This window comes from Balaenoptera ricei, chromosome 19 (genome assembly GCF_028023285.1).
Source record: "Balaenoptera ricei isolate mBalRic1 chromosome 19, mBalRic1.hap2, whole genome shotgun sequence".
NCBI lineage: Eukaryota > Metazoa > Chordata > Mammalia > Artiodactyla > Balaenopteridae > Balaenoptera > Balaenoptera ricei.
Window position 1 is genome coordinate 13527817 of NC_082657.1, and position 26735 is coordinate 13554551.

A 26735-nucleotide genomic window follows, 5' to 3' on the forward strand; every position below is an offset into this window, starting at 1 on the left:
ACTAACGTGGTGTGCCAAGCCGTGAGGAAGCAGGGGATTAGCAAATAATAACAAATTTGCAAATAAATCAGACTTTAATCTCACAGCCTCTGAAACATTCCTAGGAGGTAGATACCCCTACTTTGCAGACAAGGTAACCGAAGCTCAGAAAAATAAACTATGTAACTGCAAAGTGGCAGACCTAAGACTCCTCCCCAAGTTAGGTAACCCCGAAGCCCTTGTTTTCCTTAGCAAGCTCCCTAAATTGACTGAAATGTGAATTTACATAGTAGTAGTTATTTGTCAGAGAGATGGCAAAGACAACCAAGTATGAGGTAGAGATATGAAAAATTAACCTGATGGAGGAAAAAATAATCGAAACTTTTAGAACACATTGCTAAAATTTCCCACATAAGCATTGAGACATCCGGATTAAATTTACAGAAATTTAATATACATCTAGTTAGTTAAAAGGGAATGAGTTGCTGTTGGACTGGCAGCAGGTTCATAAGACGTGTAGTCCATGAAGTGAGTATACACCACAGGTGCATCTCTGCATAAGCATACAGTCTCCCCTCCAACCCCAAAATGAACCCAAGACAGATTGGGGAGGGGCTGCACACACAATAGAAATGTTTCCCTGGGAATTCCCTGGCCATCCAGTGGTTAAGACTCTGCAGGGGGCGTGGGTTCCATCCTTGGTTGGGGAACTAAGATCCCACATGCCACAGGGTGAGGCCAAAAAAAAAAAAGTTTCCCCTTCTATAAGCTTGGTTCCTTTAAACAGCAGTTCTTTAAAATAGGAGTCCAGGGCTTCCCTGGTGGCGCAGTGGTTGAGAGTCCGCCTGCCAATGCAGGGGACACGGGTTCGAGCCCTGGTCTGGGAGGATCCCACATGCCGCGGAGCGGCTGGGCCCATGAGCCACAACTACTGAGCCTGCGTGTCTGGAGCCTGTGCTCCGCAGCAAGAGAGGCCGTGACAGTGAGAGGCCCGCGCACCGCGATGAAGAGTGGCCCACGCTTGCCGCAACTAGAGAAAGCCCTCGCACAGAAGCGAAGACCCAACACAGCCAAAAAATAAATAAATAAATAAATAAATAAATAAAAAATAGGAGTCCACATAAAAATGCCTATTGACACTTCTGCAGGAAGACATTTACTCCAGGAAGGAGCAGGAACTGTCATTTTCTCCCTGTGGAAAGCTCTTCTTTGGTGTATCAGTGGTTCTCAACCCTCAACCTGGCAGCACATCAGAATAGTTGAGAAGATAAGAGAGAGAGATGTATAATAGCCCCAAACTGGAAACAACCCAATGTCCATCATGAGGACAATGGATAAACAAGTTGCAGTACACACATGCAATGGAATAATAACAAGCTATTGATACACATATGAATGTATCTGAAAAACATTAGCTGAGTGAAAGAAGCCAGACACTAGGATATGTACAGTATTATTCCATTCATATGAAATTCTAGAGCAGGCGAAACTAATCTATACAAACAGAAAGCAGATTAGTGGGTGTCTAGGACTAGAGATGGAGACTGATCGGGAAGAGGCATAAATGAATGCTTTGGGGTGATGGAAATGTGGTGGTATATATCCATTCGTCAGAACTCATTGAAATGTACACTTAAAATGTATGTAGGGGCTTCCCTGGTGGCGCAGTGGTTAAGAATCCACCTGCCAATGCAGGGGACACGGGTTTAAGCCCTGGTCCAGGAAGATCCCACATGCCGCGGAGCAACTAAGCCCACGTGCCACAACTACTGAAGCCTGCATGCCTAGAGCCCGTGCTTGGCAACAAGAGAAGCCACCGCAATGAGAAGCCCGCGCACCGCAACGAAGAGTAGCCCCTGCTCACCGCAACTAGAGAAAGCCCGCGCGCAGCAACAAAGACCCAACGCAGCCAAAAATAAATAAATGAATAAATTTATATTTTAAAAAATGTATGTAAGTTATGCCTCAATAAAGTTGACTTTAAAAATATAGATGTTCAGCACTATCGTATATTAATGCATATATGTGGAACCTAGAAAAATGGTACAGATGAACCAGTTTGCAGGGCAGAAATAGAGACAGATGTAGAGAACAAACGTATGGACACCAAGGGGGGAAAGTGGCAGGGGGTGGTGGTGGGGGTGGGATGAACTGGGAGATTGGGATTGACATATATACACTAATACGTATAAAATAGATAACTAATAAGAACCTGCTGTACAAAAAAATAAATTAAATAAAATTCAAAAATTCAAAAAATACGTATATAGATGTTCAGGATTCACCAGAGACCAATTGTCAAATTCTCTGGGCTGGGACCTGGCCATCAGCATCACTTAAAAGTTTTCCAGGTGGTGACTATTTGCAGCCAGGAATGTGAGCCACAAGACTCTTCCTGTCTTCAAGGGATGGGGATGAGTTTGGAGGACAGGTGTGCAATTCTCGGTCCCTTCCTGGAAGAGGAGAGAGGAGAGAGTATCTGAAAGAGAGGGAGAACAACGGGGACAGGTGTGGGCAATTTATCCAACCCTCTGCCCCAGTAGGTCAGAGACTTCAGGCTTCAGATCTCACCTTATTTTTCACCTTCTCTCCTCTTCCCCTGGCTTCCGGGGCTCCAGGTGAGGTCCTCTGGCCTAGAAGGAGAAGGCTTGGGGTTTGGGAACTGGGGCTGGAGACCAAATCTCCTCTCCCTCTCTCCACGCAGCCTCTCCGGGAGTACCAGGGAGTCTGTATCCTCCCAGGTTCATGCTGAGGGCAGATGCTAAGCATGAGCCCCCTGTAATAACTCCAAGAGTTTGGCCAGAAAAAGATGGACAGGTCTCTGAGGGTATCCTTCACAGGGTGAACAAGGGCCCCAGCCAGTCACCCACAGCCAGGACCCCAGGGCATCCAATAGGCGCTGTAGCCGGAACACAGCAGTCTCCATGGATGGGCCCTCCTCAAACCCAATCACAGACAGCTCCAGCCAGAAGCAGCCTAGAGCCTCAGCAGGACACACCTGTGGGGACAGAATGATCTGGTGTCTCTGGGCAAGGGCTGATCCCAAGTCCTCACCCCCACAATTTCTGACTTGTGGCCTGGGACAAGCCCCTTCACCTCTCTGAGCCTCAGTTTCCTCATCTGTAAAGTGGAGCTCTGAATAATCCCTACCTTCTACCTTCACTGGAAGTGCACCTGTGTAAGTTAGAAAAAGACACTCCTTCCTTAAAGTACTTCTAAGTGCTGATTTTGTTAGAACAAGATACTTTACTGCCGTCTGCTAGAAATTGACAAATATATCCAGGATGAGAATACTGTCCTTGTACATGTGGGATTCTTGTGCAGTGTACACCTTCACATCCATACATGATGGCCTTGTTTACCTCATAGGGTCAGCGTGAAGAGTAATTAAGCTAATATACTGACCAGTACCTGGCACAGGGTAAGCACTATATAAGAATAGCTGTAATCATCACCATCATCCTTTGTTGTGATTATGTGCCAGTCACTGTAGTAGGTGTTGGAGACAGCAGTGAATAAAATATATTTGTTGGACGTCCCTGGTGGTGCAGTGGTTAAGAATCCGCCTGCCAATGCAGGGGACACGGGTTTGAGCCCTGGTCCGGGAAGATCCCACATGCCATGGAGCAACTAAGCCCGTGCGCCACAACTACTGAACCCAAGTGCCACAGCCACTAAAGCCTACAGGCCTAGAGCCCGTGCTATGCATCAAGAGAAGCCACCGCAATGAGAAGCCCACGCAGAGTAGCCCGAAGAGTAGCCCCAGCTCCCTGCAACTAGAGAAAGCCCGTGCGCAGCAATGAAGACACAACGCAGCCATATATATTTGTCAAGGCTGGGGTGGGTCAGGAGCTGGACAGCCAGAATACCAGCCCGCCTGTCTCCTGGCCTTAACATGTGCGTGTTCTGAGCCTAGTGGATTCTCCCTAAACTTCCAACTTCAGTAAGGAGCTAATGAGATACTCACCGAAAGATCATCTGCGGTGTAAAGAGTGCCATCATTTTTGCTTCCCTACAATGGCGGGGTAGGGAGTAAAATCAGATCTTGGTTGGGGAGAGACTGACCCTTCCTCAAACATGCCCCCCTCCCACTCCCTAACTAGCCTGCCTCTGTCTGCTGGCTCTTCCCTCCCTCCTTACCAGCAACTTCATGATGGCAATGAGGAAGTAGAAAGTCTCCCTTGGGCAGAAGGGTGGTCCTAGGCCGCCCAAGGGCAGCACCAGCAGGAGGATGGTCCAGAGAGGCCACATGGGCACCCTGCCCACCCCCAGACTTTCTCTGGTTCCGGCCTGGGGTCCTAGAAACAAGAGCTACAGAAAGTGGGAGCAAGTTGGAAAACTGGAATAGGTGAGGAGAATTGCCCCCTTTCCCTCCCTTCCACAGATACCCAGGAAATGTACTCCAAGAGGCTGGGGGAGATGGTGACCCTAGAGTAGGGAGGACCTAGGTCAGGGGACTCCCAGACCCCCTTCTTTCCCCCCCCCCCACCCAAGATACCAGACTTAGCAAGGCTATGAGGATCACCATGGAGAGACTGGAGAGTTTGGAAGCTTCCCCTGCCCCCTAAACAGGCCCATAAGGCAGTACAAAGTGTGTGAAAGTGTGTGCATTCTGTGGCCTGTCTTCTCATTGGAAAACACCAGTGTTAGGCTTTATCTGTGTCTGCAGGTGCATATTTGGGAGTCTCTGCTCTGCTTTCTACTTCTATTTCTGTTGAAAGTGTCTTGGAATCTTCATGCCTGCCTGTACCTGCCAGTCTCCTTTCTCTGAGGGTTGGCCTCTCTGCCTCTGGATCTCTGTCACTTGTGTCTCCTGGCTCTATCTCTGACTGACCTGGTGTCTCTCTTCTTTTTCCTCTCCTCTGTTGGTCCCATCTTTGCCTTCTCCTCCATGTGTGCCTGTCTCTCTCTTGTGCTGTGTATCTGTCCGTGGGTCCCTCCAATTCAGCCTCTGGGTCCTCTCTCCCCGGGCCCTGGCTCCTCTCCCTCTCTCACCCTTTAGGAGCTGGACTCTGAGCTGCAGGACCCTCCCTCCGGCCCCCGACCCGCCCACCAATCTCCACCCTGCCTTGGGCCCTCCAGGAACAGGTGAGCAACCACACCCCTTTGCACCTTGGACTCCAGACCCATTGCTGCCAGAGAAACTGAGGCAACGGTGGGCTCCCTGAAGCCCTGAGAGGAAGCTCTGGGCTAGGAAGGGAGCATCCTGAGTGGTGGGGAGCCAGGGAGCTACCCAATCCTGAGGTTCCTCAGATGGGCTGGGGGGACTGGGGATAGAGCAGTGGTCCCCAACCTTTTTGGCACCAGGGACCGTTTTCGTGGAAGACAATTTTTCCAAGGACCGGGGGTGGGAGTGAGGATGGTTTCAGGATGATTCAAGTGCATTACATTTATTGTGCATTTTATTTCTATTATTATTACATCAGCTCCACCTCATACCACCAGGTGTTAGATCCTGAGGGTTGGGGACCCCTGGGATAGAGAATTCTATGTGGGAGGGGCCTAGAGAGAAGGGTGATTTGGGGGGGGGTCTGGAGAAAGAGGGTTCTCAGATAGAGACTCTGAAGAGTAGAATTTTGGAGGGAGGGCCTCCAAGGAGTTGGGGATTCTAGTGGGGAGGCAAATTTCAGGGGAGACAATTGCTCGGGAGAGGAGGCTCTGAAGGGAAACAAATTCTTGGGAAAGGTAGATTTTGAGGGAGGAGGCTCTGAAAGTGATGAAGATTTTGTGAAAACGGGTTCTAGGGGGACAGTTGCGGGAAAAGCGGATTGGGGGAGAAGGAGCTTCTGAAGAAGGGGGATTCTAGAGGTCGTGGGTCTGAGGAGAGAAAGATTCTGGGGAGAATTACGGCGGGGGGAGAGGGCCCTGAGTGGAGGGAGACTCAGGGAAAGAAGTCTAGGGTGAGGACTCTGAGGAGGGGAATTTGGGAGAAGACCTCTTTGAGAAGAATTCTGGCAGGAGGAGGCTCTAAAAGGAGGGAAGTTCTGGTGAAAGCCAGATTCTGGGATACGGGGCTCTAAGAGGAAAAGGATTCTGGGGGGACTCTCTAAGGAGGTGGGTTCTAGGACGTAGGGGGAGTCTGAATCCTGCCAGGTTTCTCGGGAGGGAACGCTAGAGAGGAAGAAGATTGCCGATGATGAAACAGTAACACAAATCTCTTTCGAAGAGGGTGATAATCGGTTGCGTATGGGAGCGGAGGGAGGTTATTAAAGAGCCTAAATGCAAATGAGAACTGGCGGTGACCAATGAAGACCAATGATGTGAATTACGGCTGGTCCTCACCCTTCTCTGTCGGCCCCCAACACCCTTCAAGCCCCGCCCCTTCCGCTCCCGGGTCCCGCCCCCTCCGCTCCCGGGTCCCGCCCCCTCCGCTCTCTGGACCCACCTTCCCGCCGCCAATCCAAAGCCCCGCCCACGAGCCGTAAAGCTCCCTCCTGTCGCGAAGCTGAGCACAACGCGCCTGCGCAGACCCTGAAAAGCAGCCAGGGTGGCCCCGCGTTTTCCTTTTCCGGTTGCAGCGCCGCGCGGTGAGGAGCTCCTGTGAATGCCCGCAGCCATGCCGTCCAAGGGTCCTCTGCAGTCGGTGCAGGTCTTCGGACGCAAGGTGAGCCGGGCTCCCGATGCTAGGGGCGAGGGGAGGCCTGGGTCGGGGAGAGGCTTGTGGGCAGGGGTCTGGGGTCGACTTGGGAGCCGGGGCCCGGAGCTCACGTGGCTCCGTTGTTTTCCCTTCGCTTTCCACAGAAGACGGCCACGGCCGTGGCGCACTGCAAACGAGGTAACGGCCTCATCAAGGTGAACGGGCGACCCCTGGAGATGATCGAACCTCGCACACTGCAGTACAAGGTGCCGGAATTGAGGATGGTTGTTTGGGTTGAGTGGAGGGTTCTGGAGATGGAGATGTTGGAATAAGTGGGTTACTGGAGTTCCTCGATCTTGGAAGCTGAAAGGTCTGGTGTCAACAATGGGACGTTTAGAAGCTGAGTAGGGAACAAAAAAATGGGGTATTTGTCGATGAATGGAGTCGGGTGTTGGGGGTTCAGGCGATGTTATAAAAGCTTGAATTGAGAGTGAAAACGTGGATGTTGAAGATTAAGCAGGTGCTTAACTGGGTTATTTGGAAGCTCACTCAGTTGGGGACCGGATTCCATGGGGATTTCCCAAGTTTATGTGGTCTGATTTCTTGCAGTAATTTAATGGGGGACATAAGGTTGTTTATATCTTAACGTTCTGATTTTTAGGGTAGTATACACTCTCCGACAACAAGAATCAATGTTTTGTTTTTCAAAACGTTGTGATTAAAGTAGGGTTTGAATATTGTACACACTCAATGAGCTTTATAAGAACAAGAATTTGAGTTTGTTGTGCTTGGCAGTGAAAGGAGTTTCTCCCCTCCCTGTCTGAGCCTCAGTTTCTTTCTTTTTTTTTTTTTCCCTGAATAAAGTTTTATTGGAAGGTCTCAGTTTCTTTGGCTCAGAATGGAAAGAGATCCGAGTTTGATTTCTGCCTTTTCTAGCTGTGTGATTTGAGGCAGTAACTCACCTTTTCTGTGAAATAGGAATAATTCCTACCTTGGAGGGCTGTTGTGAGGGTAAATTGGATTGTCCTTGTGAGGTGGTTGGTGTGTGTGAGAATGCATTTGTTAAGTCTGTTGCTTTTAAAGGTGAAGAATAACATCTCTGTTGCAGGGTTAGTTAAAACTTGATAAGGTGGTGTCTGAGATTCCTTTGTATAGCAGATAATTGAGTATTGTGGCTTATTCTTACTGTCAGTTTACTCGAAGGCTTTGTGTGTGCAGCCTGTGTTGAGTGCTGGAGACAAATCAGTGACCCTGATGGCTTCAGGGCCTGCCCTCACAGAGCTCCCAATCCAGTGGGGGAGACACATTGGACCCCAATACCAGACACTCCTCCAAAGTAGTCAGAGCCGGCGTAGAGGAGCCCAGAGAAGGTTTCTGGCTCAAACCTGGGTGGAAGGGTCAGAGCAGGGTTGGGGGAGACTTGTGAGCTGAGGCCTGAAGTAGGTAAAACAAAGTAGGGTTATAGCATAGTTGTAATTTTTCTGGAAATATGTGAGGCTCAAAGGGAGGGCACAGAGCTCAGGTGGGGAAAGCACGTGACATAGCTCAGGAGTGGCTTTTCACTGTTCGGGGAAGCCTTGGTGGCTGCAGAGGTTTTCCTTAGTGTTGGGCTAAAGTGCCAGCATTCTAAGAATCAATCTTAAAGATAGGTAATCTGATGTCCAGAGGGAAACACAGAGGAGGGAGCCCAGCTCAAGTTTCAGGTTGCCTTCAGCAATCTCTTCTGTCTTGGAAACCTCCCTGCTTTGCTGGCTGTGCAGAGTGCTTTGAGTAACAGCCCCGCGCTCTTGCACTAATACTTTGAGGCCAGTGCTGGCCGAAGCTACTTGGAGAGAGCTGTGGAGGAATGTTCAGTGAGGTGGCTTGGCTGCCCAGGTTGTGATCTAAAATGCTGTCATGCTTCTTGTTGCTCTAGCTACTGGAACCTGTTCTGCTTCTGGGCAAGGAGCGATTTGCTGGTGTGGACATCCGTGTCCGAGTGAAGGGTGGTGGTCACGTAGCTCAGATTTACGGTGAGTCCCAGGAACTGGGCACATGGGTGGAAGGTGGGTCCTACCCTTGGGTGTTCCTGAAGCTGATGTACCTTTTTTGTGTGTGTGTTTCTTTCTCACAGCAATCCGCCAGTCCATCTCCAAAGCCTTGGTGGCCTATTACCAGAAATGTGAGTGAGGGTGGGTCCTTCCCATCAGGTGGGTGGGGGCAGGTCCAGGTCTAGCTCTGGCACTCTTGCATTTAGTCACAAAGAGCAGGAGGACACTTCCTGGCGTATCTAAATCTTCACCCATACTTTAATCCCCAGACGTGGATGAGGCTTCCAAGAAGGAGATCAAAGACATCCTCATCCAGTATGACCGGACCCTGCTGGTAGCTGATCCCCGTCGCTGCGAATCCAAAAAGTTTGGAGGTCCTGGTGCCCGTGCTCGCTACCAGAAATCCTACCGATAAGCCCATCATAAAGATCAGGGTTCACCTTTATAATAAAAATGTTATGGGATTTAAGGTTTCAAGGACTATGGTGTGGTCTTCTGTGGCGGTGTTTGTCTAAAAGGAATGCAAGAAATGCCCCAGAAGCCTTTCTAGAGGCTACCACTCAGGGTAGGAGATGGGTTGGGTTGGAGAGGCTGGTGGGAGCAGACCTGGTCTCAGTTTCTGTGCACCTCCAGAGGAGTCCAGTGTGTTGGCACAGCTGAGGTGGGCGTGGTCCTAGGTCATTGGTTGTGCGGGGTATCCTTGTGAGTTTTTTTTTTTTTTCAATCTTTTTGCGGTTGTTTTATTTTTTTATTTATTCTTAAATATTTATTTATGTGGCTGTGCCGGGTCTTAGTTGCGGCATGTGGGATCTAGTTCCCTGACCAGGGATCAAACCCAGGCCCCTCGCATTAGGAATGTGGAGTCTTAGCCACTGCGCCACCAGGGAAGTCTCTTTGCTTGTTGTTTTAATGACATGTCAGAGAAGAGCAGGGGAAATGTGTAAGATCAATCATCTTTACTACAAAGTGAGGAGAAACTGCCTGGATGGAGTCTTTAAGTCAGCAACTAAGAGCCATCCGTGCCTGTGTTGAGAAAGGAATTTTTCTTAATGCCAACCTGTAGTGTAGATAGGATTGAGATTGGGGCAGGGGGCTGTAAGCACCCCGTTGTGGATGGGTGATTTCCCCCTGACTGGCCACATCCTTCAGGATGTCAACAGTAACTCCTGAGAAAGTCTGCCACACCCCCGTGGCCTCCTTAAAGCAGGTCCCCGTTACGCTCAGTATGGTGACTGTCCTTACGGGCCTGGGAACATACAGGTCCGAGGACTTGTTCATCTGTTGTGTCTGCCATGGGATGATAATAGCTGACATAGGCGGGCTCTCAGTTGCTACCACTGGGCTGCAGAGATGATAGAGCATTTCCATCATGGAAGAAAGTTCTGTGGGATGGCCCTGGTATATGTATAGGGAAGTGTTTGTGAATTAAGTTGCCTTCAGTTTCTTTTCCCATTTTTAAAGGAAGCTAGTGAACATCACTGGGGTGGGAAGGGCATCTGTGCTTCCATACCAGCCTTTGCAGCCAACCTGGATACTTAAGTGATCTGCCCCCAAGTGGGCTTCCTCACTACACCCCCTGCTGAGAGTACTGGCAAGAACATCATTACACACTTAATCAAAGAGTAGTTTCACAAATTTTCTTTATAAAAGGACCTTGGGATTTACTCACTAGTTGCCCTTTTTGTATGTCTGCCCTACCAAAACCGTAGCCATGTGTGGCCGCCAAGCTGGGCTGCACCCATGAGAACACTGTCACTGACAGGAAAATTCTGTGGGACAGCACTGGTGTACAGAGAAAACATACAAATAAAGTGCTTCTTACAGATGGAGAGTGGGGTTGATTGAGCTCCAGCTGGTTGCCAGGCTAAGTGTTTACAACATCCCTGTGAGGTTGGTGACAGGCAGGTGTCTTCGTGTTAGCTGGTGAGAAAGTTAGCCTAGTGGCTAAACAACTACCTCACCAAGTTTTGCATTGGAGCTGGAGTTAACTCGGGTTAACTGGGTTTGGCTGGCATTAACCTAAACATCCCAAGGAGGGCAGCAGTGTCCCAAAGAAGGCAGTGGACAGCTGCCCTTTCCCTTTTCAAGCCTGTCTTAACTGCAGCTCTAAAGACAGTTTACAAAAGGCAGGCTGTAGTAGACCAGCAAGAAAGGTATTCCTGAGGAGGCGTTGGAGCTGGGGTCATGAAGCAGAGGTAGGAGTTGGGCAGGCAGGAGGAATGGAATTCAGGGACAGGGAGTTGGAGGGGCCGAGGCAGGCCTAGTGCCCAGGGTTTCCCCACGGGGTCCAGAGACCCCCTTACTGAGACTCCTAGCCCCTCGCAGAGGCACAGCTGGGTCGCATCTGGAGCGGCCGAGGGGGCTTGCCTCTCCGTCCTCACTCCAAGCCTTGGAGTAGACAGCCTTCTTCCTCCCTGCTGCCTCCTCAAATACCGGGAATTCCGGCACCGCTGGGAGCCCAGGCCAGGCTGGGAACTTTCTTTCAGCTGGGAATGTGCAGCCGGGGGCGGAAGAGGGGAGGGCCAGCCTCAGTCCTGACCTTTGTTGGGAGGCTGCAGTGGAGCAGGTCCAGGCCAAGAAGCCCGACTTGGCCTAGGCCCTGGTGTGTGGCATGGTAACCACGCAGTAACTGAATAGAAGCCAGCAGCTAACACTTATTGAGCCAGGACTTACTCAGTTTCCCCAGCTAATGACCAGTTACCTAGGCCCTTTGGAGCACCAGGCCGCAAGCCCCTTGTGGGCAAGGAATTGTTCGCTGTTGTGCCCCCAGTGACAAGAGTAGCGCCTGACACACTCAAGTAAAAGTGCCGACGGGCTTGGCAGCGTGGATGAGTCCCAGCTCTGCTCCTTCCCACTTGTTTGACTGGGCAAGTCCCTTATCCTCTCTGTGCCTCAGTTTCCTCATCTCTAAAGTGGGGCGTAAAAATCATCCTCACTTGCCTTTTAGGGATGTTGTGAGGACTCAAAGTGAATGAGTTCAAATAAAGTGATTAATGCCTGTGGTATGCAGTTAGTACTCAATAATAGCATTTTTTGTTGTTGTTGTTAATTGATTGTTAAAACCAGATTCTTAGGCTCCTGCCTTGGAGGTTCTCATTCCATGGGTTGGGACTAGATCCTGGGGCATCTGATTTGAACAGTGCCTCGGTGAGTCAGGCTTAAACACATTTGGGAAGTAAGGATACACTCACTGAAGCTTTACGATGATCCTGCGAGGCAGATACTGCTGTCCTCATTGTACAGATGAGGAAACCCAGGCTCGGAGGGAAGTTAACACACCAAGTACTAGAAAAGCTGGGACTTCAACTCAGCCATGATGCTGTGGTGTCTCAGAGAATTCCAGGGAAGACTAAATAGATGATGCTCTAAAGCACAAGAACTTAAGTGTTCAATAAAAGCAGCGAATGTTACCAAAGAAACTGCTTAAACTGTGCTTCCCACTGGGCACACCACTGCTGGGAGGGGGACAGAACGATCTTAATATAAAAGGCTTTGTCCCTAAGACCTGAATTACTTTGGGGTGTGGGGGCATATTGAGGCACTGCAGAGGTCCCCAACTAGAGAGACGGGGTAGAGAGATCTGATACAAGAATTGGATGGGTGGGTACAAGAACTGGAATACTTAGGAGGGTGGAGAGTGGTTGCTAAGAGAAATAAGGCAGATGTGGGACACTTCTGCCAGAACCCCAAACCTGATCCATTTTGGCGTTAGCAGGGAACTGTCTCTGAAATTTTGTAGTACCAAGACCCAGAAGAATCCAATTAAGGAGGGATGGATGGAAAGAGATTAAAATGGTTGGATGGATGGTGGTAGAGATGGTTAAATGGACGGTTGGCTTGATGGATTAGGAGATGGTTGAGTGATCAGATGTATGAATGAATGGACATAGGTGGGAATATGGAGGGACAAATGGATGAATGGAGAGAGTTGGTTGGAGAAGATGGACATGTGGAATAGATGAGTGGATTGACGGAGGAACGGGTGCTAGATGGGGGGTGGGGTAGGATGATGGATGAATAGGGTAGAGAAAGTTGAATAAAGCAAGACATATGGGTGGGAATGATGGATTGGAAGACAGATGGACAGAGGGAGATGACGGAGAGAGAGCTGGGTGGATAGAATTGGCTAAGTAGATGAGAGGAATAGATGATGGTGGGACACATCAACTGGATAAACTGCTAAGGGAATGAATTTTGAGGGATCTGCTTGGGAAAAAGCTTCTTAACTTGGCCTTCCTGGATAGGCATCAAGCAGTTCATAAGCCCTCTAAAATCATACACCAAACTGTAATGGGTCCAGTCTTCAGTAATTCTCAAAGGAGTTTGAGATTCCCCAAATTTTCAGAACGACTAATTCGTGCTGTATCAGACCTTCCCATTCATTGTTGTCTTCTGTCATCCCCCATGGCCCCCAGAATGGGAAAAGATACATAATTTCATAATATTAATTAACAAAATATTAATGACATCCCCTTCCCCATCCCTGTTGGGTTAATCCAGGTTAAGTAATAAGGACCATTCGCCGAAGACTCCAGGTGTTGGAAAGCTGTGGCAATTTTTAGACCTGTGTTCAGCGTCTGGACTTCTGGGTGAATTCTGAGGGTCTGTGGCATCTGGTTGAAGTCTCTGCTTTTCAAGAAGCCCGACATCCTGGCTCACATGTGGAAAGGGGCATCGGGAGCCCCCTGGGCTCTGCGAAGGCCCACCGATTCCTGGGGGGTTGCCAAGAGAGCAGGGTGGTTCAACCTGACCTGGGCCTTGGCCGGCTGTAGCCGCCCGCCACCCCCGACATGGATGTTGACCGTGGTGGCATAGCTGAGCCTCCTGGCTGGGGGCGCTGGGGGTTGAGGCTGGGGTGGCGGTGAAGGTGCCCGTGACGTGGGGGCAGAGGAGGACCAAGGGCCCCGGGCGGCTGGGGGAGCCTCTCCTCCAGGCCCTTGCCGCCGCGCCAGGCTCTGGCTGATGTATGAGGCTGCCAGGTATCTTGAGAGGGCAGCTGCGTTGGAGCCCAGGAGCTGCCGGGTTGCGAGTCGGGGACTGTGGGGTGGGCTCAAGTCTGAAGACTCTGACCTGGCAACATGAGAGACCGCGTGGCCTCCTTGTTTAGACAAAACCACCGTGGTCTGGACTCGGGTGGGTAACAGGCCCTGAATGTCCCGAGGGCCTCCTCGCTCAGGCAAAGGTGGGGCAGCTGGAACATGGTCGTTGGTGAGGCTCTTCTGCTCCAACAAAGGTGTCAGTTTGTGAACCTGGAGGTCTGTGAGGCTTTGCTCCTCAAGCAGAGGCGCGGCAGCTGGAACATGGTCGTTGGTGAGGCTCTTCTGCTCCAACAAAGGTGTCAGTTTGTGAACCTGGAGGTCTGTGAGGCTTTGCTCCTCAAGCAGAGGCGCGGCAGCTGGAACATGGTCGTTGGTGAGGCTCTTCTGCTCCAACAAAGGTGTCAGTTTGTGAACCTGGAGGTCTGTGAGGCTTTGCTCCTCAAGCAGAGGCGCGGCAGCTGGACCCTGGATGTCTGGGAGGCCTCCCTGCTGGGGCAAAGGTGGGAGGGCTTGGACCTGGGTGTCCGTGAGGCCTTGTGGCTGCGGGAAAGGTGTGGCAGCTGGAACCTGAAAGTGTGGGAGGTCCTGGGACAAGGACGGCAGAGTGTTGGCTGGGGTCTGATGGTCTAGGTGGCCTCCATGTGCAGGCAAAGGTGAGGTACCCGGAACCTGAATGTCGGGGAGGTCATGTTGCAAGGGCAGTGGGGTGTCAGCTGGGATCTGAGGGTCTAGGCTGCTTCTGTGTATAAGCAAAGGATCGACGGCTTGGCCACAGGCAGTGGCTGGGAACTGAACGTCCCTACAATCTCCTTGCTTAGTTAACGGGGTGTTGGTTGGGCTCTGGCTGTCCAGGTGGCCTTCTCGCTTGGACGTAGGAGTGGCGGCTAAAACCATGGTATCAGAGCAACTTCCCTGCTTAGGCAAAGCTGGGGTGATTGGAACTTGGATGTCCACGTGGCATCCTTGCTCAGGAAAAGAGGTGGTAGATGGAACTGGTATATCCACATGGCCTCTATGCTCGGGCAAAGGAGTGGCAGCTGGAACTTGGATTTCCTGGTGGCCTTCTTGATCCGGCACAGTTGTAATAGCTGGCAGCTGGCTGTTGGGGGGGCCTTCCTGCTTGGGCAAAGGTGTGGTGTTTGGAATCCGGATATTCCAGAGGCCTCCTTGCTCAGGCAGAGGGGTAGCAGCTGGAACCTGGATGCCCAGATGGTCTTGGTCAGGCAAACTTGAAACATTTAGACCCTGGCCGTCCAGGCAGCCTCCCTGCTTAGTCACAGCTGTGGCAGCTTGAACCCGGGCAGCAGGGCTTAGTGGGACAGATTCCTGGGCACAGGTCAGCGGGAAGGCCAGCTCACATACGAGCACGTGTCCAAAGGCAGGCAGGGGCCCTGTATGCAAAGAAAGGTGGATCGAGTTAGGACGGATGCCCCCACATGGGCTGTGTCTGCCAACCACATACCTGGACCTCACCTGGCTCAGCCTGCTCACGGGGCAGGCAGGGCAACAGCTGCGGCTGGGCCAGAGCCCGTGGCCGGCGGCGGGGGGCGTTGGCTGATGCCCGGGTCTCGGCCCGTTGCATCTGCTGGATCCGCTCGCTGTAAAGCCGGGCCAACTCTCGCACTCGGGACGCTGACCTCTCCGAAGTTGGGGCTCCTGCCTTCCCGCTTCCGCTGCCTCCACTTAGATCTGAATCTTCCAGGATCACCAGTGGCTCTGGGAAACCTGGCCGGGCCAGGTGCCCCTGCTCCAGTGCCCGCCAGGCGCTCCGGATTTCTGAGCAAGAGCGGAACTCCAGCTCATCCGGAAATCCCTGATCTTGGGTGACATCCCGGGGCTGGAAATCTGGGTATGATACTCCTTCGTCCTCCTCTTGCCCCGCCCTGCTTTCTGAGAAGGGCTCTCCCAGTTTTCCAGAACTGCTTCCAGGGAAGAGTTCTCTCCTGGTGGCTAGAGCCTCATCCGGCTCCTGCCGAGGTCCCTGGAGCCAGGAGTCACAGGGGAGGGTGGGAGCGTTGGAAAGACTAGGAGTGTCGGGGACACTGGGTATGGCTGGAAGGCAGGGCATTTCAAACACACTGGAAACGTCAGAGAGACTGGGAAGGCGGGGCATTTGGGGAATTTCAGAAAGGCTGGGAATTTCAGGGAGGTTGGGTACATCAGGATTTTTGGAAAGGCTGGGAATGTCAGGCATTTCAGCCGCACTGGAACTTTCAAGCCCCTCTAGGACGTGGAGTGGGGAAGGGCCCCGTTCATCCATATCCAGCTCTTCTTCCTCCTCCTCTTCTGAAGAGTCCCGGCTGGGCAGGGCTTGGAATGTGAGGGTGTCACTGTCGCCTGGCACCTGGGAGTCTCCGGGGAACTTGGGAATGTCATGGGGGGGCGGCTGTAGTGGGCACTGAGGAAGAAGCCAAAGGTATCAGGGTGGGTTGGCCCCCCTGACCCCCAGGCTGTGCCTGCCCAGGCCCAGAGTCCCAAGGACACCACCGTGAGGGGATGCCCGGCTCACCCCTGGATCCCGGAGGCCTCTTTGGTTCAGCAGCTCCAGGATTTCTTCAGTGATTGAGGTCCCAGAGGGGTCCAGCGTGGGGGGCCCAGTGTCCTCCAGGTCCTCAGGGGGTTCAGAAGCTGGAACTGGTGGCAGAGGCTCTAAGAGCGGGTAGAGCTCCCCCTCACTGCCAGTGTGCTGTGAGGAAGGAAAGGAAGGAGGGCAGGAATCCAGGGCCCCGTCCCCCTCCCTCCCTCAGACAGAGGAATCCAGTCCCCAGCCCCCTTCTTCTTCAGACCCAGGACTTTGGAACTCAAGCTCCCTCCTCCCTCAGACCCACGAGTCCAGGACCCGAAACAAACCCTGTCCCAGGATATTTCTCACCTTGAGTCTAGGCTTAGCTGGGGATGAGGAGATGAGAAAGAGAAAAGAGTGAGATGTAAGAACGAGTGTTATTCCTTGTCATTGATGAGCTGCCCCTATCACCCCTCCCTCACGAACTCCGGGCGTCCCCGGGAACAGACAGACAGACAGGGACGGACCAGGCTGGGCTGCCTGGTCACTCACCGTTCTGTGGTAACATGACGTAAGGGTCCTTCAGGGGCTCTGGAGGGAGGACACAGTGATGTCAGGGGCCAGGTCCCACCTGATGCCTAGTTCGCTTTTAGGTGAAGGGTACTCACCAGACTGTCTGCGGCCACGGCGGGTAGTGGCAGGTCCTGGAGATGGAGCTGTGGGAGAGGCGGATCAGAACCTTGTTAGGAGCCCAGCTCCAGGCTTCTGGGGGAGGAGTGGAGGGAGGGGGAACTCAGGGTTCCATCTCTTTTACCTGTGTTCCTTCGTCCAGGGGTGAAACTTCTAGCATCTCGAGGTCGCGGAGACCCAAGTGGAGGTGTCAGGGGCTCTGGGATAGACTTACTTTTAGGAGCACCTGCAGGGAGAGATTTGGGGCTAATACTTTACTTTTTCTTAGAAGTGATTCCTCTACTGCCACATCCTCCCAACCCAGGGCCCCAACTCACAGTGCAGGCTGTTTTCAAGGAGAACTTGTTTTGCCTGAAAGAGACAAGGATGAGGGATGAGGGGGCTGGTCCCTGAGCACCCCAGTCATGGTCCTATTAAAGGGTGCTGCTACATGTCAGGTGCCTTACATGACTGGTAACGACTAATCCTCACCGCAGCCCTATGAGGTTGGTGCTATCATTCCTCCAGGTGAGGAAATTGAAGCCAGAGAGGTTAAATTACTTGCCTAAAGTCACAAAGCAGGGATGTGATGGAGCTGGGATTGAAACCGAGGCAACGTAACACTGCAATTTAACTATCATGTCCTAAGACGGCCCCCCCTGCACTCAGGGTTTTTCGGTATTACTGGGGGAGGGGAGTCTCCAGCACCCTGAGGACCCCCCGCGGTGGCAGGAGCTGTACCTTGGCAGGGATGGAGGCGGGGTGGTTCTCAAAGAAAAGGCGCTGGAGACAGTGAATCCACAGCCTCTTCTCTTCTTGGTTCTTGGCCTGGGGGCGGGGTGGGGGTGGAATGGGGAGCCAGGGGTGAGGTCTAGGGACTGGGGGGGATCCCTGCCCACCCAGCCCCACCCTCTGCTCACCTGGAGCAGGTGCCTGTGCTTGGGAATGGTCAGATCCGACACCTTGAACCCTAGAGGGTCTCGAGGGCTCTCGCTCACACTCAGGTTGCAGCACTGGATGAGGGGCAGAGAGGGGAGGCAAGTTCAGAGGGCTCAGACTCATCCATGTGCCCCTCGTGTGTATCTGGGTCCCAACCCCATATAAAGATGTCCCCTTTCCCCCCGTCGACCCTCCCCACCAGGCTGGGCTCAGCTCTCCCTCACCAGCCCTCCCCCCCTCATCTGGATCAAGAAGATCCTCGCCCTCCAGGCCCGCACCACCCGTGCATCCCACTGGCCTCACCCCTCCTTATTAAACCCTGTCCCCCCTCCTCGGACTCAAGAAAACGTGGCCCTTTTAAGCTGGGTTGTCCCTCCTTGCGGATCCTGCCCCCAGCCTTTAGGTCTACAGGTATGCGTGTACAGAACATACCTGGCAGGTAACATTCTGGCCCTGCCCCATCCCTGAACTCACGAAGATGTGGCCCTTGTATGTGTATTCTGGTCCCCGGCGCTTGGCCACGAGCAGCATCCGTGAGAACAGAAAGAGCAGCCGTTCACCCCCTCGAAGTCGGGGGCCACCCCCTCCACCACCTCGGAATGCACCCTCCAGCACCAGCTCGCCAAAAGCACTGAGCTCCGGACCGGTCCAGCCACCCAGCCGCCGCTGCACCTCCTGCCGGGACCACGCCGGGTGCAGCGGGCACAGGAACACACCGGTGGGCGGTGCACGCACACCAACACAGGGGGGTTAGCAACCAGACTGTGCTGTCCCAGCCCGCCCTCCAAGGCACTGACCGACCCCCCGCAAAGGCCCTCACGCCCACTCCCCCCCATGCCGCCGGTCCCAGCCCTCTCCCAGGGGTCACCTGGAGGCGCGCAGCGTGCTCCTGCTTGCGTTTCATGTCATTGATGTACCAGGCGACCGCTGTCATGGACACGATAGCCTCCTCCACCATCTCGCGGCCTGCGGCGTCTGGGCCCTCCACCCAGTGCTTGCCTAGCTCCTGGACGGCAGCCACCAGGCACCCAGGGAGTGGAAGAGGAACAGAGGAAGAAAGAATGACAAGGATAAGAGAGAGAGAGAAATAAAGGCAGGGGCAGAGACGGAGAGAGACAAACAGGCAAAGACACGAAGTGAAATCAGCTGGCGCCAGCCCCCACTGCCAGCAAGACCCTGCCCCAAGCACCGGCCCAGTTTCTAGGGACCGGATGCCTCCCCAGGCCTTGCCCAACTCATCCAGGGTCCACTCTCCAGATGCTCCACCAGGTGGCCAATGGACAGGACCTTGCCCCTCCCCAAGCAGCCCCCCAGGGGCCACAGCTGACCTGCAGCAGCAGATGGTACTTGAGGATGCGCTGAACAGGCTTCAGCAGGAAGCTCTGCAGGGGCAGTGAGTGGTGGAGCTGGGTCTGGCGCTCCTGCAGCCACAGGGCTGCTGGCGGAGACACTGACAGCTCCCGGAGCAGGGCCAGGGAGCTGGGGGCACAGCACAGGTCAGGGGGACTTGCAGCTACGGTGGGCAAGGCTGGGAGGGGTCAGGGAGTGGCCAGGGTTTTGGAACCCTCAGGGGCCCGCCAGGGTCGGGGTGGGTTAGGGAGAGGGTGGACGCCGTCACGGTATGGCAGGGCTTGGAGCTGGATGGGTCGGGGTGGAGGGAGCTTGGCTGGCACATCAGCTCGTGGGCACAGCCTGGGGCCCAGCAGGGGCTCCTCGGCCCTCACCTCGGGTAGTTCATGCAGTACAACGTGTAGATGTCAAAATCCTCGCTCTGTGGGCAGCAAGGGAGTCAGGGAGACCTCAGTTCCCGACTCCCCATGACCCACCCCATGCCAGGCCCAGGCCTGCTCCCCCCTTACCCAGGCCCCAGCCCAGGCCCTCGCCTCACCCTCTGCACGAAGCACTCGGCGATGCCCCCGGCACTGCTGCTGCCCTCCAAGTCCTCCAGGAGCTCGCTGTGGAGGGGAGAGGAAGGGTGAGGGGCGGCCCTGCCCCCCCCAGCCCCCCACGGGAGGACTCCAGGAGACTGGGGCCTTGGTGGCTGCCAGGATCTCTCAAGGGATGTCATGTCCATACGAAGGGTCCTCTGATCGTGACATGGGAGACTGCAACCTGCTCAGACTTTGTCCTTGATCAGCATTACGTTCCTCGGCCTGAGATCTTGTCACAGCAGGCATGAGCCTGGGGGGTCTCATGGCACAACCCAGGGAGAGGAGTGTCAGGACGCTCAGAGCTGTGATGATCTTAAGATCCCACTGTGACCCCGAGATCTTGTCGTGACTCACAAACCTCCTGCAGTAACTTTAAGTGTAATTAGGGAATTCCCTGGTGGTCCAGTGGTTAGGACTCCATGTTTTCGCTGCTGGGTCCGGGTTCAGTCCCTGGTTGGGGAACTAAGATCCCGCAAGCCAAGCAGTGTGGCCAAAAAAAAAAAAAAAAAAAAAAAAAAAGACACTCGGTGTCATGCTCCTTGGAGCGAGTGACCAACCATTCCGGTTTGTCTGGGACTGAGGGGTTTCCCAGGATGAGCTGGTCACACAAATGCTCACACTGTCATGATCCTCAGGCCCCACACAAGCCGTGGATTCATCGCGATCCCAGACCTGACATAGCGATAGCCCCATCTCGCTGCCTGGACCCATCCCGATATTTGGACCTCATCTGGGCCCTCAGGCTCCCATCCACCTCACTCCTCCACCACTCTGGATCCTCACTCCCCATCATGATCCCTGCCCAATGTCATGACGCCCCATGTTCCAGCCTGGACAGGGCACTGTGGGGTGCCAAGGTTGGGGTTGGAACACAGCCTGCCTCCCCGACCCCCCGAGCCAGCGCTGCTGCCCATCCCACCCGTCCCTGACCTGCTGAACTCGTAGATGTCCTCAATGTTGGCAAACAGCGTGCCCACCTGCTCCGCGCTCAGCCCCAGGACCCCGCCGTCCAGCAGAGGGCCCAGGTAGTCCTGCGGGGATGACTGGGGTTACAGGGGTGGAGGGGCTGGCCTGGGTCCCCACTGCACTTGGGTGCCCACCCGCCTCACCTCCACGATGCTGCGGAGGTCCCGGACATAGGCCCGCTCCGTCTCCACGATCTCACGGGCCACACGCTCCAGCCTCGAGGGTTTCGCTGAAGCCGGGGTCTCCACGGGCGACAGATGCAGGCGGATGGGGGGCCCTGGAAGGGGCTCTGGCCTGGAGGCCAAGCAGGCTGGTGTGGGCCCCGGAGCCGGGTCCCCCTCTGAGCCCACTGTGCTCAGGGATGTGGAGCTCCCAGAACCTCGGGGGGAGGCCATGGCGGGGGTTGCAGGGGCTGCTGGGGGTGTGGAAGAGGCGATCAGGGGGTCTCCCCAACTGAGTAAGTGCGCTTAGCGCCCACGCTCACCCACCCCTGCTCGACAGCTCTCCCATGGGCTCCCTTCTCCCCTCACTGTGCCCTGTCCTCTCCCATCAGGGTCCTCTCTGGACTGCTGGCCTCCATTCCTTGAATCCACCTCCATGTGTCATCCTGGGAGAACTTTATTAATTGGCCTGACTCTGTCACTCCCATGAGTATAACCCCATTCCTGCCCTCAGGGTAAAGTCCAAATTCCTCAGATCCACAGGGCCCTGTGCAAGGTGGCCATTAGAGACCTTTCCAGTCTGCTCTCTTCCCGAGACACACCACTTCTCACCCCCTGGACTCCAGTCACACTCAGCTTCTTTCAGTTACTCAAATAAGGAGCCTCTTCTCACCTCTGTGCCCCTGCACATACTGTTCCCTCTGTGAACACTCTTCCTTGCCTCTCTCAACTCATTCCTCCTCATCTTTCAATTCTCAGTTTAGATGTCCCCTCCTCCAGGAAGCCTCCCTGGACCTCCCAGATTAAGTTCCCACAGTCCCCCGGGCTTTCCTCATCCCAGCCCTGACCACTCTATGCTGGGCTTCCCCTCTGGACTATCACGGTATGGGGATGGGTCCATCTCGCGGACCAGACCTGGAGCTCTGTGCATGCAGGGCTGGGGCTGTCTTGGTCAGCCTGTGTTGCCAGCACTGGGTCAGCCCCAGAGCGTTGCAGTGTCTTTCATGAACGAATGAATGCCCAGCAGGCTCCACCCCTCCCTCACAGGCTCACCTGTCCGAGTCTCACACACAGCCGCACAGTCACACACTTCACCTCTGCGGCCGAGGCTAGGGCTGGGTTTGGACAGGCCCAGTCCACGGGCTCCTTCGGGCATGGCTGAGTGGCTCAGCGGCTTCTGCAGAAAGACCCCCTTCCTGGATATCAGGACCCCATAGGCCTGCCTCCCTGCCCCCCACGCTCAGAGGCTGGGGGCTGAGAATTAACAGTGCGGTCTAAATCCTGGGAGGGGGCCCTGGGAGTAACTACCGGGGAAGACAGAGGCAAAGTGATAGAAAGAGGGGAGCAAGAGGAGAGAACACTGAGAAAAAGATGTTAAGGGTGAGACAAAAGAGTAAAGCGAGCGAAAGAGTCGTCCAAGCTGTGAGTCTGGTGTGTCTGGGGCCGGAGGCTCAGGGATCCTGGGAACGTTTGGGCTCTGGCTGGAGCCGAGGGCGAGGGGCAGGGCTGGGAAAAAGCCGTGGGCGGGAGGCCGCGGGGTCCCAGGGGAGGGCGGAGGAGGCTGGGGGACCGGATGCCAGGGTCCTGCAGACGGCTCCCTCCCCCGCGGAGGGCTGCGAGTTGGGGCGCTGGCCCTGAGTTCTCGACCCCCTCCAGCCAGTCCCTCCGTGACCCGCTCACTGTTCCCACCGCCGCAGCTCCCCGGCAGCGCCTCCCCACACCCCTCTAGCCCCCAACTCCCGCCAGCTCCTCCGCTCGCCCCCCGCCGGCACGCCCCCTCATTGTTCAGCGGCAGCGGCGCCGCCCCCTCCCCCAACCCGTCGGGGCCCCTCGCCTCCCCCCTCACCTCCCGGGGAGTCTCCAGCCCCGAACCGAGGCAGCCCAGTTCCTATTCGACCCTAGCACGGTCCCCGGGGAGGCGCAGAGCCGGGACTCCTGCGTCTCTGCAAGTCAGGGGTTTGAACTTCGGGCTCTCAGGATCCGGGAACCAGAATCCGGGGTCTCTCGGAGAATGGGGTGCAGTGGTCCAAATTTCTTTGGTCCTCTAAATGGAAGATGCTGGGGGCCTCGACTCTTGAGTCTCAGATGGGGGTGCTGGGAACCCAAATTCCTGAGTCTTCTAGATGGGGCCGTGGGGTGGGGGGCCCGGATTCCTGAGTTCCCCTAACTCTAAGAGCAGGGATAAACCACCTCCAGGAGGGAGCGCAGGGAGCCCCAAATTCCAGGGTCCTCTTGAAGTAGCGGGCGCTTCAGCCCCAAACGGGCTGGATGGGGCGCTAGGAGTCCGTATCCCAAGTTCCTCAAACCCCGGGAGTCTTGGTCTCAGCTTTCTGGGAAACTCTGGAGGGAATCTCCGGTCTGGGATCCTAAATTCTTGGAAACCGGGTGCAGGAAGCTCGGCCTCCAGGGTCGCGCGGCGCTGATGTCCCGGACTCCTAGCTCCTCCAGGAGGGGGCGCTGGGCACCTGGATATCTGGGGTCCTCTAGCCTGGACGCTGGGGCCTGGGCTTCGGGGTCCCTCAGGACGCGGTGCAGTTTCGGGAGGCTGGAGTCTGCGACTGTGGACCCCTCAGGTTCCGGGATGGGTGGCGCCGGCTCTAGCGGCGGCGGCGCCACATACATCTGTGGCTGGAGAGCCCTGTCCCAGCAGTGGGGCGGGGGGCGGTCGCCTGGGGCTTCCCCTCCCCCCAGCCGCCCGGGCTCATATCCTGTTCCCGCCCGCGGGGGGGAGGGGCCGCCTTCCGGCCGGCCAGCCAGCGAAGGGTTAAGACCCCGCCTCTCTGGTTTCTGAATATTCATGAGAAGGCGAGTCCCAGGCAGGCTACACCCCCACATTCCAAAAGCCTCGCGGACTTTTCCCTTTTACAGCAAGAGCCTTCCAGGCGTGAGAATCCGGAACTGGTAACGCACTTTCTCCGATTGGCCAATCCAAAAATTCCTATTTGTATATGCAAAGACGAGGCGGAGCAATCCATGGAGGTCACGTGGCCCGGAATGACTGAAAGACCCCGCGGCGCAAGGGTGCGGCCGGAGCTCCAGTGGCGCAATCGGTTAGCGCGCGGTACTTATATAACAGTGCGAGCGGAGCGATGCCGAGGTTGTGAGTTCGATCCTCACCTGGAGCACTTTTAGTTTTCTCTTACCGGTTTTTATAAATTTATGCATCTTATTAATCAACCCGAACATCTACATCAGTTAAAAGAATAAACGTTTCGGTCTCCTGAATTTTTAAGCTGGGAGGAATCCTGGGACTCTGGTGACGATCTGTTAGGGAGTGTTTTCTGTTGTGGGGAGGTGCCGTTTTCCTCTTGGTCACCAGGGGGTGGTATTGCCTCTTAGATGCCTGGGAATTTGAGTCTGCAAATCAGTTTAAGACTTTTGTAGGAGATGTGTCAGGCTGTGGGTCCTCAGCAAACTGCCTATGTGATACTGTCTCCTTCTCCATCTTTTTCTGTCTTGGATTCCCCCCCCCCCCCAAGTTTTATTGAAATGTAATCGCCGTATAACATTGTATTAGTCCAAGGTGTACAAAATAATAATTTTAGATATGTGTAAATTGTGAAATAATTACCACAGTGTTTAACATCATTACTTCACACAGTTACTATTTTTTTTGCGTGTGTGTCTTGGAGTTTTCTCTCTTTCTCTCCCCATTTCTGAATCGATTTATTTTTTTCAACAAATTCTGAAGCTTGTGACCACTATGTGACTGGTTCCTGTTTAGGGTTTAGGTGTGAGTGATACAGCAGTGAACAAGACAAAGTCAAAGTCCCTGCCCCTGAGGATCTGACATTCTAGTGGGGGAGGATTGCTATAAACATAAGATCTAAGTACATTTTATATGTTAGGTGGTGATAAACATCTTGGAAAAAGTACAGCAAGGTAGGGAGGATGGGGGTTGCAATAATAGTAGTCAGGGACCATCTCACTGAGTAAACATTTGAGCAGTGACCTGAAGAAGGGGAGTAAGCTGTTGGGATACCTGGGGGAGTATTCCAGGCAGAGGGAACAGGCAGTGCAAAGGCCCTGTGGCTGAAGTATGGCAAATGCACTGGTGGAAGCCAGAGTGACTAGAGCAAGAGTGATCAAAGATGAGAGCCAGGCTGTGTAGGCTGGTGAGGACTTAGGACTTTGGCATTTATGTGATCTGACTCAGGTGTCATGACAGCTTCCCTCTGGTTGCCTAGTGGGGGAGTGGGGAAGAGACCTAGGGTAGGGGCCTGAGCCAGGAGACCAGGAAGGGGCTGCTATGATGGTTCAGGTGGGAGATGATGCCCGATAGAACCAGGGTGGGGGCCAGAGGAGGAGGCAGGAGGGTGGATTGAAATATCTCTTTAGAAGGTGAATCAGACAGGACTGACGTTGAATTGGGGTGTAGGTTTGAGGAAAGAGTCAAGAGGAATGACTCTCAGGTGTTTGGCACTGGTAGCTTGTGCTAGGTGCCATTTTCGCAAGTGAGGGTTTGTTAGTTTGTTTGTTTCCAAGGAGCAGAGAATCTGTTTTTCGCAAAGGGAAGGACCAGAGATGTGTTACTTCTTGTTCTTTCAGTGCCTGTGAATGTCTGCGTGGCTTGCTCTTCCTCTCCAGCGTCTTTGGGTTTCTGGGTTTCTCTCTCTCTCTTTCCCAAACCTCCTCTCCAAGTATGGGGACCTGAGCCCTTTCCCAAAACGGGGCACGGGGGTGGGGGTGCTTCGTGGAAGAGGAGATCAAAGGTCAGGGCCTGCCAGTGGGCGAGGGGAGAGGGCCAAGGAGGGCTGAGAGGTCAAGGAGGCATGAGGAGGGGAGGGGAAGAGGAGAACACTCGCAGGAGGGAATGGGGTGAGGAAAATGGGGTGAGGAGGGAGGTGGAACCGAGGGGATGAAGAGTGTGGGCAGGGAAGGAATGGGTGGAGAGAGAAGGAAAGGGGGCGAGAAGGGGCAGGAGGAGGGGAATTGGAAGGAAAGAGGAGGGGATAGAGGACGGGGAATGGGGGAGAGGAAGGTAAGGTTATTAAAAAGGGGAAGGGGAGAGGAGTGCTGGGGGAGGGGAAGAGCTGGGGAGGGTGGGGGAAGAGGGGAGGGGAAGGTCGGCGCAGGAGGGTCTGGGCAGGAGGTACTGAGAGGGAGAAGGGGTGAGGTAGGGAGAGGAGAGGGAAGTGAGGGGCGGGGGGAAGAGGGGTAGGAGGCCGCGGCGGAAGGGGGCGGGGCGCAGGCACTGACGCGGGGCGGCTTCCGGGCGCTGGGCGCCGGGCTCCTTCGCCCCAGTGTGGTTCTCGCCGCCTCTTACCTTGTATGGTCCGAGGACGCTGCTCTCCCGGGGGCCCCGCCCCGTCCCGACGCGGCCGCGACCCCCACCCCGCCTGGGGCGCGAGACCACGAGTTTCCAAGGCTCAGAAATGTCGAGATCTCGCAATCCCGAACTTCTCGAATCCCGACAGGCCAAGATTCTGGAATTCCGAAGTTCTAGGAGCCCGGAAAGCCAGAGGCTACAGTTCTGCGATTCCTAAACGTTCTGGGACACCCAGGGTCTAGAAGTCGCCAAGAGACCAAGTCTGAGATTCCACAGTGTTGACATTCTAGAATCCTGAAGGCTTTCAAGCTGCCTCCGCCGAGATGCCGAAAGCCTGAGTCCCCCACTCTCTCCCGTCCTGGAAGGCCGGGCGGTGGGACCCCAGGACGCCCCGGCTTCCGGGACGACCCCTCCCCCACCCGCCGCGCCGGCCTCCTTCGCTTGCCCTGGGCTCGTGCCCCGGCACATTCCGTCCTCCCCACTCCGCCCCGCCCTCCCCCCTCGGCCCCATGGGGACGGAAACATCCCGTCCCCGCCCGCGCCCGGCCGAGAGCTGGGTCAAGGAGCCCGGCGGGACGGGAGCGCCTCCCACGCCCCGGGAACTGGCTCTCCTAGTTCCTACCCGGTGATCTCACCTGGCCCCGCCCTCTCAGGTGAATGGCCGTGCCAGGT

General features: G+C 54.7%; 2 protein-coding genes and 1 non-coding gene across 8 annotated transcripts; 2 read left to right on the plus strand and 1 right to left on the minus strand.

Annotated features, from left to right (window-relative positions):
* The first annotated feature begins 6473 nt into the window (after positions 1–6473).
* On the plus strand, positions 6474–9059 carry RPS16 (ribosomal protein S16). Of its 2 annotated transcripts, XM_059904070.1 has the most exons (5): positions 6474–6583; positions 6721–6822; positions 8472–8568; positions 8670–8717; positions 8856–9059. In XM_059904070.1, exons 1-5 carry the CDS (start codon positions 6524–6526, stop codon positions 8999–9001), a joined length of 453 nt encoding a protein of 150 aa, XP_059760053.1. In that variant the 5' UTR covers positions 6474–6523; the 3' UTR covers positions 9002–9059. The 2 variants fall into 2 exon arrangements, with proteins under 2 accessions (XP_059760053.1, XP_059760052.1); XM_059904069.1 differs by having other exon boundaries at positions 8472–8717.
* Positions 9060–10208: 1149 nt separating this feature from the next.
* On the minus strand, positions 10209–26517 carry PLEKHG2 (pleckstrin homology and RhoGEF domain containing G2). Of its 5 annotated transcripts, none has more exons than XM_059904179.1 (19): positions 26061–26517; positions 21848–21971; positions 20777–21048; positions 20598–20698; positions 19625–19691; positions 19461–19507; positions 19065–19215; positions 18605–18742; positions 18211–18411; positions 17718–17810; positions 17539–17625; positions 17136–17169; positions 16943–17044; positions 16797–16844; positions 16681–16719; positions 16498–16514; positions 16135–16311; positions 15099–16023; positions 10209–15016 (listed from the first exon to the last, which is right to left on the minus strand). In XM_059904179.1, exons 2-19 carry the CDS (start codon positions 21948–21950, stop codon positions 13242–13244), a joined length of 4377 nt encoding a protein of 1458 aa, XP_059760162.1. In that variant the 5' UTR covers positions 21951–21971; positions 26061–26517; the 3' UTR covers positions 10209–13241. The 5 variants fall into 5 exon arrangements, with proteins under 5 accessions (XP_059760162.1, XP_059760161.1, XP_059760165.1 ...); XM_059904178.1 differs by lacking the exon at positions 26061–26517 and adding an exon at positions 22641–23714; XM_059904182.1 differs by lacking the exons at positions 21848–21971; positions 26061–26517 and adding an exon at positions 22641–23713 and having other exon boundaries at positions 20777–21045.
* On the plus strand, positions 23827–23919 carry TRNAI-UAU (transfer RNA isoleucine (anticodon UAU)). The gene is given in 2 exon segments: positions 23827–23864; positions 23884–23919. It is a non-coding gene; the product is annotated as a tRNA-Ile (tRNA).
* Positions 26518–26735: the final 218 nt, after the last annotated feature.